At 40.0% G+C, this 16,276-nt stretch overlaps 1 protein-coding gene across 5 annotated transcripts in view; it reads left to right on the top strand.

Annotated features, from left to right (window-relative positions):
* The window catches only part of MTSS1 (MTSS I-BAR domain containing 1), a 126,526-nt gene that overhangs the window by 10,652 nt on the left and 99,598 nt on the right, over window positions 1-16,276 (top strand). For all 5 annotated transcript variants that reach the window (XM_061995161.1, XM_061995163.1, XM_061995162.1 and 2 more), the window contains exons 2-3: window positions 5,744-5,805; window positions 8,494-8,567. In XM_061995161.1, coding sequence (XP_061851145.1) covers window positions 5,744-5,805; window positions 8,494-8,567 — 136 coding nt within the window. The remainder of the gene's footprint in view (window positions 1-5,743; window positions 5,806-8,493; window positions 8,568-16,276) is intronic.

The raw sequence follows: 16,276 nt of genomic DNA, 5'->3' as shown, positions 1-16,276 counted from the left end.
AGCACTTTGTAACTCTTGCAGTTGTGCCTGGCCAAGTGCCCTTTTCCCCAGTTGAGTATTGATTCTTTCAGAAAAGAGGAAAAACTTCCAGTGCCAGATGTTAGTTGAGAAGGGAAGCTGATTGTCAACCATTGCATCTTCCCGTGTGTTGAGACATCTGTGGCCAGAACTTTTTTTTTAAGGCTGTTATGGTTTTCCTGTCCCCTTCCCCTCCACACTTTCCTGTTTTTTGCCTTATGACATACCCCTGGAAAAGCAATAGTCTTTGCTTATCCAGGCCATTCTTTGTATGTAACATCTGTGACTTTGTTTTGTGTCTAGCACAATAAAGTCTCTTTACTACTTGGAGGTAATGTAATGAATGCCACAGAAAATAGGCATTCATAATAAGCCTTGTGATTCTCATATCTGATAGAATGATAAGAAGTCTTTTGTTTTCAGCATAATTTACTTTGGAGAGGTAGGAGGACATGTTCAGGAGCAAAGTTATGATTTTGTTCCAAAGATAGCTGTATGGCTTTTGGATGTGTTACTAAACTGTGGAGCTTGATAAGTGATGTGTGTTTGGGACTTAGTTTTTTTTAGCTTTCCATAGCTCAAGTCAGGTGGAGAAGTCCTAGTTCATGTAATCTGTGTAGTGTGGGTTTTTTTTTTTCCATTTTTTCCCTTCAGTGCTCCTCTGGAAGGCATAAAGCTTTTCCATTGAGATAAAACCAAGGCACTACCCACCTGGTCCCTTTCTCTCCTAGCTGAAACAGCTAAAATTAAATTCTGAATTTACATCACTGTAGAGCAGCTCTCTCTCTCTTTCCTCCTGCTCCAAAAGTTTGGTTGGGTTGTTGTATCTGTGAACAAGATACCTGACTGTTTCTACTGCCTTTGTACTCAGTGTCCCAGCAAAAGCTGACAATAGGACTGAAAAGCCTTTCTGATAAATGAAAGCACTTAAAAGAATGCTGTCAAGGGTTTTCAGATGATGTGATACATCTTGTCTGTGGGAGTTGGGGTGCATGGAAATAAATTATTAAAGGAAGTATCTTTTCTCTTTATGGAAAAAGAAGAACTTCTGAGCAGAAGAGTGACAGAACAGTTTTAAATTGTCAAAATTGCTGATACCCAAGTTGTAATCTTACATAAATAAAACAGCCTGTGTTCCTATTCTTGCTGTTAGATTTAATCAATAATAGTTTCGGTAAATATGATCCTTTACTCCAAGTCTGCCTTTCCTTTATTGAGAAATCATTGAGATTCTCATCTGGGTCTCTTTTCACTCTTACTGCAGGATTTCCATCCTGAAAGGAAGGGAAAAACAAACTCCAATAGTCTCTTGTAGAGTTGTATTTGTGTAAGGTGACTGTGCTCATTCACCAGAAAAAAGTTCTTCACCCATGAAAGGCTTAAATGGCTTTTTCAAAGCTACAGGGTGTCACTGCCTGCTCATCTCTGGTGTGGTGGGCTGACCTTGGCCAGCTGCCATGCAGCCACCCAGCTGCTCCCTCGCTTCCAGTCCTCTGTGGGAGAATGGAGAAAATAAAAAAAGGTCATGGTTGAGACAGACAAGGAAATCGCTTACCAGTTACTGTCATGAGCAAACCACACTCAACTGGGAAAGATGAAATATGTTGCTAATAAAAATAGATGTGAATGTTGAGGAAGACAAGACAAAAATTAAAACATCTGTCCACATCCATGGGCTGAATGTCAGATGGGATTGCACTGCAGACTGTTCCCCTCTCCTTCCAGCCCCAGTGGCAGGTAGGGAGTTCCCATCACCAGGAGCTGGGGCTATGGAGGATGCTGTCTGTCTGGGCACTGTTGAGTCTGGCTGTTGGTGTCTGAGGTGCTTTGCCAGCTCAGCCTGGTGCTTTCGAAACACTTGTTGTGGTGCCTGTGCCTGAAGGAAAGTCGTTTAATGTCCCTAATTGAGGACTGGCTACTTGGAGGACAGGCACGAGGCACCATTTTGTTTTTTAGTCCTGAGGCAAAAAGGTGGTTCCCTGCCTATGTTCAATGTAGATTAGCTCAAGCTGGGCCCTGGGATCAGGTGACTAATTGCCTATAAACTGACTAATTAAGAAATAGGGTAGGGTATAGTTTACTGGTGACATGCCTCAATGAGTGGGTGGATGGATGAGCAGTCGAGGGCTCTGCCTGAGGTGCTCGAAGGGACCTGGCACCATGGAGTGCTGTTTGGTAATGCTGAAACACCCATTTAACAGAAAACACCTCAAATTTCTTCATCCAATGAAGAAATCATTGGGCGCAAAGTTATTTTGAAGGAAATAGTGCTTGGATGAAACCATTAATGATTTTTTTTTTTTAAACCAACCCGACTGTAACGTTTTCTGTTTTAACCCATGAGGAGCTAGAAAGAGGATTTTTAACCCAGATTCCTGTAGTGGCTCTTCTCTGAGTGGAGCTGGTCTGCTGCTTTCATGGATAACACCAGAGGCCTGAGCAACCCTGACATTTGAAGGGGGGAGAAATTGATTTCTTTTATCAGCTGATTGAAATTGGAAACTGCAGAAGGAGCAGAGGAAGCTCTGGGAGAGACAACACTTTAAAATATCGTGTTATTACTCTTTAAAAGAGGCTTTACATTGCAAAAGCACTTCGTACACAAAGATGTCAAACTCCACCTGCTGAGGTTTTTTTGTGTTTAAATTGAGAAAGGAATATGTGTCAAATCAAGGATGAAGGTTTATGGCTCTCTTAGTGTGTGGTTTCCACTACTGTTAACATTTCTCTTAATGGCTGCTTTGACAAAAGCAAGAAGTATTATTGTAAATGTGGAGGTGAGACATGGAGTGATAGCAGGGCTGCTGTGCTTGAGGTGGCATGTGACAGGGTCTTGGAGAAGGAGCTGCTTCTCAGGGTACTGTAGCAGTATTCATGGCACTAGTTTTATTCCTGTCATCGCCTTGGTTTGTCCCCAGGGGCATCACTACATGGCTTCCTTGCTTCCTAGGTGCTGGAGATGGGCTAAAACCCCAGTTAAAAAGTCCTGTGAAGCAGTAAGAATTGTGTTCTGCTGTAGGTCAGAATCAAGGGGATTTTTGTTTCAGAAGGGGTGTGGTGGTAGAAGTATTTTGGGGTTTTGTGGGGTTTTTTTTGCTTTTGTTTGTAAAGCTCCAAGGGATGACAGTTTATATGCAAAACTTGAGTTGTGTGTTATTGAGATAAAGATGAGCTAGTGGATGTGGCTCCAGCAGAGAAATGTGAAAGCAAATTCTACTGGAATACAAATAAAATAAACTCTTCTTAATTTTCAGCTGAGTTTATTAGAGAGAATTCAGAGTTGCAGAAAACAGATCAATATACTGCTAGCTGAGCAGATAATGCAGGAATTCATGTCACTGGTGTGCAAAACTGCTGAAAGGTTTTATTTGACTGTTGGAAAAAAGCCAAAACACCCAAAACTCAATACAACCCACCACCCAAGTTATTAATTCAGGGGCATGTTTTTAAAAAACGATGCATTTTTCTACTCTTTGAAATAAGATTGGTGCTCTTGGCCAGTGTGGAATGCTCAGGTTAAGAGATTGCACTGATTTCAACCAAACCAATATAGCAAACTATAAGTGAGCAGTCACAGCTTATTTAAGTAGACTTGGCTTGAAAAGAACGGCATTTTTAAAGACAAAATATAAATAGTTGTAGAAATGCGTGGTGACTATTCCAGTTTTATTTGTTTTGTGGCCAAGGTGGCCACAAGAAAAAAAGTGTGGGTTGTTTTTTTTTCTGAGCTGTGTTTTGATAGGAGTCTCTTAAGCTTCCCTCTGAAGAGGCTCAACACAAGACTGGTGTCAATCTCCTGCATGCCATCAGGCACATTTAGCTGGATAATACACTGCCGAGATGGAAACATAATCAGGCTGCTTTGGTATCCTCTGCTTGCCGGCTTGCGTTTTGCTTGAGAATCCAGTAAAGCCTTAGGCCCTGCTGTTAATTGTCAGGGCTTTCAGGGCTCCTGGAATACACATGCATAATGCATATATGTCATGAAGACAAACACTGAGAGATGGGGTTCAGAGTAGGGAATTTCAGTAAGACTAATAGGTTTAAGGAAATATCATTTTTTTTCCCTCTTTCAAATAATTGATAGGTTTCTTTTTTTCTTTCTTCTAAGTGTCTGACAGTTTTTGCATAGCACAATGTACTTTTTATTCTAGGTCTCACCACCCAGATAACTGCTATTTTCTCTTCTCCCTTCTGCATTTCCCACTGGCTCTGTTGTGTGTAGGTATAATGAGGTTTTATGAGCACCTGTTTTACATTGTGTGGTTTTATTTCTCATTCCTTTTTTCTTTTTCCTTTTAGAAAAAAAACCCATAAGCTTTGCTAAAAAAAAAATGTAGAGTACCAGTAGGCTTCTCAGTGAAGGTCTGGGAGCTGCCTTGTTAGGGTGTACCAGGGAGCTGGAATTTGTCAGTCAGCTTTTTGAGAAGGGACTGTCTTTGCCCCAGACAAGATGCAATCTGTCACAGCAGCATGGACAATGAATTCTGTTTACTTACAAAAAGCAGACCAGTTTATCAGAGTGGATTGAGTTTGCTACAAGCAAGTGCACTTGCTTGCAACCTCTTCCAGTCAGAGCTTGGGTAATGTTAGCCTTGAGGATCTGCCTTATCTGGATTTTATTGTGTCGTTGCTCTGGTAACAGCAAGTCTTATACCTTTATTAAAGGAAGCAGGGATATGTTATTTTACTCTGTAGACCCCAGTCAAAGGGAAATTTTTGAGCTTGCTTTCTACCACACTTTTTTTGCTGTTAACAGAAAATGTGCACTTGCTCTGCAAGTGCACTCTGCAGAAAACAAGTTAACCTTTTTTGATCTAAAAGTGATGTTTTTTTTTTTTTAACCCTAAAAATTAGCATATATTTAACCATTTGGAAAATCAATATCAGAACTTGAAAGAACACCAGTCCATATTCTAAATGAAAACTTCTACTTTTAAGATTATTTGTAAAAAATGGGGGGAAAGTCTTTACAAGAAACCTGAAATCAAGAAGGATTCAGCCTTTAAAAAACTTTGCATACGCTCAGTGACACCCTGCCTTATCAGCTGCAATTCAGACATCAGCTTCAAGGTCATTCAGGACTATTTTGGAAGTAGATCTTGTAGTTACAGGGTGGCTGTTACAGGGAAAGTTTGTTGTCTGATGGCGGCTGTGCATTTTCCATCTCCAGTTGCTCAGTTACCTTGAGACAACGGTTTGAGGTGGTCTCTTGGTCAACTCAGGTATTTATTGTAAAGGCTTTTAAATTTATTTTTTTTCCAAGAGGATGAGAACCTGGTACTGGTAGTCAATTTGTAGAGAACAACCACGAGGATCTTGCCTTTGGTTTTGTGAGCATTCCCCTGTACATGTTATTGCAAAATCTTAGCATCCCACTTGTAATAGATTTAGGTTTGCTGAACCCATCCAAAGTAAGGCATTTTTCTCTGCTTTAGTTGACATTTCTCTTTTTCCTTAGTGTTTCCATTCAGAAAATCTGTAAAGCCTACCCAGAGGATCTACTATTTCATCTGGATTCAGAATCGGTTCGTGTCGTGTCTGTTTGGGACTCGTGTATAAGGATAGGAGAGAGAACTTACTGGGAAAATATGTTTTGGTGTTAATGGATTAGGATTTTGTAAAGTCTGAGTTATTGCTTTAGTTCTAGTGTCATTTGATCTGAAGTATCAAAATCAGAATGGTTAAATTTAATAATTATTATTGTGTTTTGTTTTTCTTGCAGGGAAGTTACCCAGTGTGGGAAGATTTTATAAATAAAGCAGGGAAACTGCAGTCTCAGCTTCGGTAAGTTTACAGAGTGAAGATCCCCTACAATTCCTTGTATGTGCAAACATTAAGATTAAATGCAGTTTCTGCCAGGATAAATGTTTCTAAGCATATCCTAATAAAACTGTGCATATTTCATAGTCAACACCCCTGTATATAATTTTTCACGTACCACTACTACTGCTGTTTAACATGTTTGGGAAAATACATGACCTACCACTGGCTGTACATAATAAACATAAAATGAACGAAATTTCATGGCTTCTAATGGAAAATTGGAATGATAGTTTGTTGTTTAGTGAACACACATTTGGAGCTAGCACTATGTTAGCCTTTTTATTAGTGTAGAATACATCAGGTTTACATTAGAACCAGCCTCAAAATATGTAGAGTGCTTGGTAGTCTTAACAGCACTTTGTTCTGCCTTAAAAATTAAGGCAATTTTCTGTGCTGGATGATGTATCAGTGATTATTAAAACTTACTTCACTGGAGTGTACTTTCCTAATGGCATTCTGGATTACTTAGTAAGTGCCATATGTGTTACACTCAGACCAGTTCTGCTATCTTTAAAATTCATTCACTTGTAAAATCTGTTTCTGCTAATAAGAATCCAAGCTCCATTTCTTCACAGCTCTCCTTGAACTATAATCTCCACTGTACTCTCCAGAGCATCAGTGTGTTTTTTACAGCAGCAGTGGGAACAGATTTGGTTGTTGTCTGTCTGTTTTTCAGTTCTGCCTTGCCTTATGAACTGTTCCTGAAGCAGCTCATTTGCCCTGAACAGCTGGAATATGCTGTTCTGACACACTGCTTAAAATATCCCACTTACATGTGGTTTTTCCAACAATCGTGTCACGTTGAGTGAATGTGGAAGAAGCAGGGGAAGTAGAGAAAGAAAAGAAACGGACAACACTTCTAGCCCTCTGTAGTCTTCAAACACAGGCCTTCTGGAAAGGCATGAGGGATAGTTTTGTTTATTTCCTAGTACTGTGCTGTTGCATTCATAGTGCTTTTCTAGCTACAGGAACATGCAAGCAGGCAGCTTGAAAGCCTACGTTCGAGGATTTGCTGTTTATTTCTAGCAAATGTGAGCCTTTTGCCTCTGTTCATTTCTGTGTGCTTTGATAAAGGACAGCAAATGTCATCTGAGCTGGAGCCAAGTCTTTCTGGTTTTTGTTACTGGAGAAATGGAACTTTGTTATTAGCAATATAATTAATAATTAACAACATGGTACACAAATAACAGCATGACCCACAAGTTTGGAAGATGAGGAACACAAACACCGTTAAGAAATATCCCAGAAAAAGGTTATCTGGTTCCAGGGCTTGATATGGCTACCTAGCTGTCAGGAGTTTATTTGCCCTCCCTCTAATCTTCTGGGCATGTGGAGAGTCCTTATGTATTTGGTTAGTCCTCAAACTTGGGGGTCTTTGTGTTCAAATCTTTTGTGTGGTTAGTAGGCCACTTACTACGCTGCCAGTTCTGTCCTCCCTATCGTGAGCATATTTGGAGTGAGACTTGCATAAAATCTGACCTAATTAAGCAGTTCTGTCATCTTTCTGGACAAAGATCAGCTTTCCTGCAGTTCTCCTGGGTTTTGAGAGTAGCAAGGAGCTCTTGAAACAAAGCAAAGTTGATGGTCCTCCTTCAGGATTTTGCTTGGAGAGGCTGACTGTTAACCATCAGGAGAGGAAATCAGACAATGTTAGACAAGATGTGCAGAAGCAGGATCATGAGGTAATTGTGGAGAGGGCATAGTTGTGCTTTACCTGTAGAGCCTTGGCCTACTTTCACTTAAATTGGGTCAACCAGACTAAACACAATCAGAAATTTGGTATTGCTGGAGGGGTTTAGGGCTCCAGGGCCTGCTTATGTAGAACAAGCATGTTTAGAAAACTGTAACTCACATTTGCTGTCCACTGGAAGAGGCTGATGGTCTGTGTGTGCTTGCCAGACCTGGAGGCAGATGAGGCTAGCAGGGTTGACACTTCGGATTCTGAAGTCTTTGAGGTTGCTGGTGTACCTCTTGGGAAGGCAGAGCACCAGATCAGGAAGGGTTTTTAGTTTATTTTGTTTGTTTGGGAGTTGGGTTTTTTTTTATTTTTTCACTTGCAATGGAGATTTCTTTTTCTTCTTTTCCGTCCTTTCCATTTGCTTGTGTATTCCAGACCAGTCTGATTTCCAAGAAGTTGCTGTTTTCTGTTCCAAGGGATGCTTAAGCTCCTCAGATAAGAAATTCAGGAAAGTGTTTGACCAGGATCCTAGATAAAAGAAAGGTCTTGTGTGCTTATTCTTAAAATACACATGTTCCCTGGAAATAGGAGTGGCTGCAATTTGTGCGCTAATGGGTGCAATATAATGTGTGTTAGATTTGTTTTTCATGTTTGACTGCTTAATATTAGTTCATCAGAGGAAATCAACTAGAAGGGGGATGGCTGCGCTCTTTTGAAATAGCACCTGTCCTGTGCAATTCACAGCACGGAATTAGCGTGGCTGCCTCCAAGTCCATAGTACTAACACAAAGCGAGGAAGGGATTAAGAAATGGAGGAGGGAAAAGGCTAAGTTCAGATGTAAAAGAGGATATTTTTTTGTGGTCTCTGCAAGTTCACAGTGATATTCTTTATAAGCCCAAATGTTTTTGGCAAGAATTAAATAGGCAGCAATGAGACACTGCTAATGTTTTGTTATCTTTATGCATTTCAGGACTACAGTAGTAGCAGCTGCTGCCTTTTTGGATGCCTTTCAGAAAGTGGCTGACATGGCTACTAATACACGTGGTAAGCAGATGTGTCAATATTGAGTTTAACAGAATGCTGTGTGGCTTATACCATTTGTTATAATAATAGAAAAGAAGTCTTGTTACATTGACAAGCGGATCTGTGAGACATCTGTGAGATGGACTTGCACTTTCAAAAAGCGGCACGTGAAAAAGGAAGTCATCTTTACTAAAAAAAATGCTGGAAACCTGTAATTTAAATGTATCATCAGCCACGTGAACTCTTCTTAATTACCATTTGAATTATATGTTGATGAATAATATTTTCAAAAGCAAGATTTACAGAACTCTGTATTCACTGCCACTTCTATACCTTAAGTAAATGTAAAAGGCTTGATACTCAGCTGAAGCATAGGGTTGCTGAAGACAGAGCTGATACCAGCTGATGCTATGGCCTTTGAGGTCTGCCGATAATGACGACAGTAGACTGTACTTTTACCTTTGAGGAAAGTCTTTGCTTGTCCTTCCCCTTCTTTAACTCTGACGTTGTTGGTCAAAATTAATTTTCCTGACTTGTGGCCTTCTGTGGGTAACAGCCTAAGCTTGTAGTGAGTACGGAGGCCAAAATAGTGCAGCTGGCAATCTTTCCAGGCTGCTGAGTTGGAAGGAAACAAAAGGCTGCTTCTCTCTGATACTGGATGCCCAGTGACCATGGCATTGCATGCAGATGTCCCTGCCAGCAGTAGGGCGTTCCCCGTGGTCACTGTGTCACGGAGCTCTGTGGCTTAGAGCAAATCCAAAGTGTAGGTATCACTGCTGAGTGAGTGGTTTTTGGTCACCTTAGAGATTTTGGAAGATTTAGGAAAAAAAAATCCTAATGTGTCTGTAGTATTTGACTTGGAGAGTAAGAAAGTAACACTGCTAATATGAAGAGTATGCATTTCCATTAGTGATGTGCAAGCTCAGCCAGACTTCAGGGTCTTTCCATTTCTGACTAATAGGAGTAGGAGCAGCTGCTAGAGCAAATTTCAAATGATAGAATGAGTAGAGTAATATTTATTTTCTTTTTGAAGCCAATACTGACATTCTATTAAGGATCCTTGTTATATGTATGTCTTGTGTAAATTATGGGTAATCTGTTCATGTAAAATAATAAACACTACAGAAAGTGGAATAAACTAAGGATGAGACCTGAGGCAGAACTTGTATTTCTAACATGTCTTTCCTTCAAGCAAGCTCTCTTCTACTTCCTCTTCCTCCTACAAAGGGAAAACAAACCCTACCAAAGTCCTTGAGACTTGTCTTCTGGCTGTGCTGGCAAGCTCAGAGAACTTTCATTCAGATAGCAGAATGACTGAAACTCTCCTACTCTCTGACAAAAATTACTTGTGTGGATTTTTGAAGGGTATTTTGCACTTTCTGCTGTGTTATTTGGACTGTGTCCAACAAGCATCACGTCTTCTCTCTTATCTCTTCAAACACATACTTTACAAAAGGAGCCCTGTAAATCTGGGCCTGCCAAATTTGTATAACTCCTCTGTTCAGTCTTACTGCCTTCCCAGTCTGAAAGGATAGAAGGGAATTTGGGGTTTATTTTTAGTAAATGATGTTCTGGGCAAAGAATCAAAACTGCAAGCTAGTTGGTGGTTCTGGTCTGCCTCCCAGCCCAAGTTGCACTTGTATCCATTTGACTGTTTACATTTAAGTAGTCTATTGCCTTGGAGTATCTCTGAGGTTGTGCATTGGTCCTTTAACAGATACATCCCCTTCTAGCTTGCTGTGAACAGGAATAAAAGCCTGGCCCTACTGACCAACATGACAAAACTCCTCATGACTTACTTCATACAACTCCCCATACAACTTCATAAAAATATATTTTGCCATTAGTATGAACCACTGTATTTAGAAAACATAAAACAAACAAACTTGGGCACTTTCTTCTCTGATGTGGGGTTTTTAATGGGCTCCTCATTCCCTTTGAGGAATTATTTAACTTGGAACAATTCTTTGTTAAATCTTGCCCGTTACACAATTTCATAAACTGGAGAAGTATTTGTCTAACCAAGCACCTGGCTGTGCTTAACACTGTTTAGAGGATTCTCAGATAACAGGTTAACCTAAGTCAGCAAAGTTCACGTTCGGCTTCTGGAGCTATACAAGACTTGTGGAGCACTTGCCATAACAAAGGCATGGGTGGTTTATTTTAAAGGGTGATTTATTTAAAATCGTAAGGCCGATTCATCATTGCATGAGCCAAATGCTGCTTCTGGGAACTGTGTGTGAAAGTGCTTAAGCCTATTCCAGAGGGATAGCGTTAGTTCCTTGAAGTGTTTTGAAGCTGGGTGCTGCATTTTCTATGTAATTGCTTATAGTTTTAGAGAAAGTGACTTGTTATTTTAAGATCCACTGATCTGGCTGATGAAAGCATTTTATCAGTTGGCAGAAGCAATCTCAGGCTACTCTTTAATGCGTTTGCATCAACATTAGCTTTGTGAGAAGAAAATGTTTACATGGATGTATATATCCATACACATGCAAGAGATTAGTACCTTTGCAGACATCAAGTGTTCAGGTTTGAGAGCTTATTTCCATCAGCACCAATCCTTGTTCGAGCCAGTATCTTCCTCTACCTCATCTGCTGTTAGCACTGTTCTCAATTGCTTTCCTTTCCGTGCATCGTTCTTTCTATGTCATTTACTTCCTTCTAATTCTACAGCAGTAATGATGTTTATCTTTACATTCCCATGTGGAGCCCTAATAGAGGGCATAATTGCAGCTCTGCCTATTGTAGAACCTGTGGTTGGCTGAGTCAGGTAACCTGTCTTTGCTGTATTTTCTTCCCATTGTAGCTTTTGAAGTAGGAAAAGCCCTGAATGTGAAGTATCCAGTGTTTTGTGGTGGCTCAATACACAAATTAATTTGTTGACCAGATAGTTCTAGCTTTTGCTTCCTTCTTTGCTGTCTCTCCATTTAGATGTGTATCAACTCAAAGTTTAATATCCTTTTGATTTTCACCTAACAAGTAAAAATGAGGGGAAAGTAGTCCTGACACATCTGTTGCCAAAAGGTTTTATTTCTGTGGGTCTAATCATCATTTTCATCATTTGGATGGGAGGACTCAGGTTTTGTTGCTAGTTCTCTACTAACTCTAGCTATATAGCAGCATGTCCTTTTTTTTTCACTGGTACCAGAGGTTTTTAAAAACAATTCCTTGACACATTTTGACTTTTGAGCTTTGACAAGATACACACATCTGTCTATCAGTTTGTATTGTTCAAGCTGCATCTGTTTGGCATGAAGCCTGGTGGAACTTGATAGTCTGCAGTGGGATCTGGTACTATTTCTCACTATGATTTTTAAAGAGGATACTCAAAATACTAAGTTAAATAGATACTTCAGGATACCTTTAAACCCTGGTGAAGTTTCCTTTTGGGTGAGGTGTGTGGTTTTTGAGTTTTAGTTCAGGTTTTTTCATGTGGCTTAAGTCTTTCAATATCTGAAATTTTGAATATTTTTATCTGCACGAGTTCTAACCAGCATGAAAGAGATTTAAGTTTTGTTTAATTTAATAGCTGTTTACCTGATATGTTGTCCATTCAACACTTACTCTCTTATGAAAGCAAGAACTATGCATTCCAAATGCAGACATATATCACATGTAAACATATTGTAAGTTGGGTTTAACAGTATGTAAAAGGATGTGTGTGAATAGCTTTGCTTTTTGTGTGTCAGCATTCTTCCATCTCTGCTGCATTTGAATATCCTTTGTAGATAAGTGCTAGAATTCAGGAACTTGAAGAAGTAGGTGAGAAGAATAAGTATCCTCCCTGTGATTTAAGGTAGATTAATATGAAGACATGCACACTTCTGTATCTACTTTATATATCAGCAGCAGCTTCTGTGGAAAAAAACCTGCCCTAATCTTGCCTACCTGCATATTCACAGGTGTAAATTCAAATGTATGGAAAGATGATCTTAAAAGCTTTGATTTACCCTGAAGGTTAAAATTGATCTTCAAAGTGAGATTGTTAATGAGGCAGCTGATACCCAGTATTGTGGGTTCTTTTTTTTTCATTCATATTGAAGGGTTTTACATCTACATAGGTATGTTTGATATTAGCAGGTTAGCTAAATCATGTCAAGATACGTTTCAGTGTATAACACAGCTTTCGCTGGCCGGTTGGATTCCATGGATTGTAATGCTGTTTGAAGTTACCTCATTTCAACTTGGCAAGTGCTACTAAAGGTATGTTTTCCTGCCTTTGGTAATTTTGACATCTGTCATGCTTGCTTGGTGCTGTTTGTTTTTCATCTCTTTCATTTTACAAATGACTTTAAGGCAATGCAGAGCTCCTGACAGGAGTTGCAGGAAATACCAGTTGAATCTGCCTGATGGGCAGAGATGGTCTGAGGTCGGTGAGGGAGGAGCTGTGGCTGGTCAGTCAGCTACAAAGGGACACTGAGCAGAACTGGAAGCAAAATTCAGCCTGAGACAGCATAGCACACAGCAGGATCCAAAAAATAGTATAGCCATTTTAGTGTAACCTTTTTTTGAAGCAAAATATATTAGCCTGGAAGAAGTGCTGCATAAAAGCACTTGTACTTTTTTCACACCTCATTGAACTTTTTCAGCATGCAACAAATGTAAATATGTTTTAACGCTTTTACTTAGAAAATTAAATCAGATTAATATCTGTCAGTATCTGCTTTGGGTAGCACTTGTACTGCAGTATTCAGTGACTGCTCTTCATCTTTAATAAAGCTGCTTAAAATAGCACCTTTGCTGCAGATGTATGTTCCTGTGCAGACTCTGCCACCACGTTGCTCCAGGTATTGGACATTTTCAGGTAGTCCTTACTCTGAGTAGTTTGTTGTTGTCTCAGCCAGGATATAAATGGTATGTATTGAAGTGGTTTTCCAAAGTGACAAGCTATACAAGATGCTGGAGTGCTAGAATTAGCATCTGTTATCTCCCAAGTAAGTGTGCTTAGGCCTTTTGAACCACTATCTTCCTCACTGCAAGTAAGGCACGGTGTGACCCTGGAGATAAATTCTTGATGCCACAGCAAAATGTCATGGATAGTAATGAAAGGTGGGTTTTTTTACTTATTTATTTTCATTAGAAAAAAAAATGGAGCTTGGGGAGGGGGAAGATACCACAACCTGTAGCAGTAGACTCATCATCTGTATAACGTTTAGGAAATGAATTCCCGTGCTTCTGCCTATGGACTGGGGAGCTGTGATGACGATCCATATGAAATTTCAGAGTGAAAACAAAGCTGGGCACAAGAGGAAAGGGGTTCTTATTGTCCAGTCTCTTTGTCTTTCTGACTCCTCTTTAACTTCAGATGCTCGTACTCAAATAACAAAACCTTTGTTTCAGCTTCCTGTCAGTTAAGACAAGACTTTGTAATAAGCACTTAATCCTCCAGTGGAGTCTTTGAAGTAAAATAATACAGTCCAGGCTTCTTCTTTGTGGATTTTCAAATATAAAATAATCAGGGAGAAAAATTATTTAAATGATCTATTCAGTCTTCCATTATACTTTCATGAAGATGATGCAGAACACAGGACCAATTCAGAATCACTAGCAGATAATTTTGAAGCTGGATGCATATTACACATCTGTTGCATTTTGAGAAGTGGGGCTTGGAAATGCTACTTACAAGTGCTAAAACTATGAAGCACTCACAACAGGCAGCACTATATTAGACTTACCATATTCCTGCCTTTCTCTAGACAAGTAGCAAATATCAGTTCATGCCTTTCAATAAGGGGGACACCCTGAGAACTCTGCTCCTGGTGTCAGCACGTTTGGTTGGAGCATCAAAATGGGATTAACTTCTTATATGCCCAAACACAGAAAAGTGGTTTTATTATTAATGACTAGACTTTCTATTACGGGATCAAAAGGGCTGCTCTGCAGGTTAAGCATTACCTTGGCATTTTCCTTGAGTGAACTGCAGGCATTGCAGCATAAAGAAATTTTATTTATATGGCTTTTCTTCTTTTCCTTGTGAGGTCAAGACAAAATCTAGCTCAGAGTCATTGGCAACACTTGGGCCATTTTTGGTGTTCCTACCTAAAGAGAAATTTTCAGGGCAATAGATGAAAATAATTGTTGTGATAACCTCCATAGTCAGCTACCCCTTTGTATGGTAAGTAGAGTTGTATTTGTCCTACAACCCAGGTGTTTTTTGGAGCTTAAGATGCCTTGCTGAGAGACTGAAGTTTGGAAAGGGGTAAAGCTGCCAGGTGACTGTGTATGTTAACAGCAACAGAAAATTTGAACGGAAGACTAACTTTTGTGAAGGAGAAAAATTAAGGATGAGGGGGAAGAAGCAAATAAGGTTCTTCAATAACTCATCCAAGGAGTGGGAGGTATATCAACATAGGAGCAGCTGTCCTTCTTTTTCATGACTGAATGTAAATCTGCTCACTATCGTCTGAATCAGAAATCCTTGGGAGTACGGGGAGAGGGAACAACAAAGCTAATTTTTCATATACTTGATCTTAGCTACAGTTTTTCCTCTCCCCCTCCTTGCACAGCTTTTAGTAGGATAGAATATAGTCCTGTATTTTCTGTAGGCTTTGGATGAATGGATTGATTGTTTTTTCCAGTTGTAGGATGACTTTGTATCTCTGTGGGCATCCTCACGTGGAGCACCTATACTTCAGTAACTAAACACTGATTTTGTAGCTCCAAAGAGTTTTCTCAGCCTTAGCAAAGGGACCAGGCTTTCCATGTCTTAAACATCCAATTTGGGAAGTAATGATAAATCATAAATGGCTCAGAGTTAGAAACAAAGATGCAAAAGCATCCATGTGATAATGGGATGTGGATTTGAAAACAGAGACTGAGGTTTTGCTTGGTGGTTGGTTTTCCCAGTGTACCACATGTTCCTGTGGTGGGAGAACCCCTTTCAGGCTAATTTAGTCAGCCTTTTGATGTGATAAATTACCAGTTGGCACATAGCAACAATTCTGTTGCAACCACAACAAGAGAGTTGTGGCTTTTTTTTTAAAGTCTGTCACCAGTTGGATAGCAAAGGTAGCTGAAGATCTGTTTGCAGTGCATTTTATTTAGAATGTTATTTCTTTGCCATGAGACAGAAAGGGAGGTAGTGTGTGGTGTGGGAAGAGAATTTAAGAAACCAACTCAGACTAAGCTATAGATTGCTGTAAAGCAGGATAGTGCTTATTGGCTTGTGGATCTTGCCCATAGTGTAGACGGTGGAGCAGTTGCTGTGCTTCTCCTGCCTCATCACTTCTGCCTTACAGCAGTCTGGAAGTATGGGTTCGGCTATTGTCTTGTTGGTCACTTGGGAGGCAGCATCCAGGAAGAGATAATGTGTTGGTGAAGGCTGAGGTTTGTCCTTGTCAGGTGGCTTCATGCAAACTTACCAGACCTCTAGGGAGGTGAGCATGGACTTGACCAGAGTCTAGACAGTTACCTCAACCCCATTGCAGCCAGGTCATAGGTGCCTGACACTCTTGTGGCTATTTTTTTTTTAATATTGACAAGGCAATCATGTGAAGGTTGTGCCCTAGAAATGCATGCTTTGACTTGGGATCATAGAGTGGTAGGGGTTGGAAGGGACCTTTAAAGACCATCTAGTCCAACCTCCCTGCAGAAGCAGGTCCACCTAGATCAGGTCACATAGAAACGTGTCCAGAAAAGTCTTGAAGACCTCCAAGGAAGGAGAGGTCTATGCAATGTCTTCTCCAACTCCCTAAGTCTATTCCTACTTCCACTGGACAGAAAGTGTT

Source organism: Colius striatus, chromosome 4, assembly GCF_028858725.1.
Source record: "Colius striatus isolate bColStr4 chromosome 4, bColStr4.1.hap1, whole genome shotgun sequence".
Lineage (NCBI taxonomy): Eukaryota > Metazoa > Chordata > Aves > Coliiformes > Coliidae > Colius > Colius striatus.
Note: the sequence above shows the minus strand (reverse complement) of the source record. Positions and strands in the feature narration are given on the sequence as shown.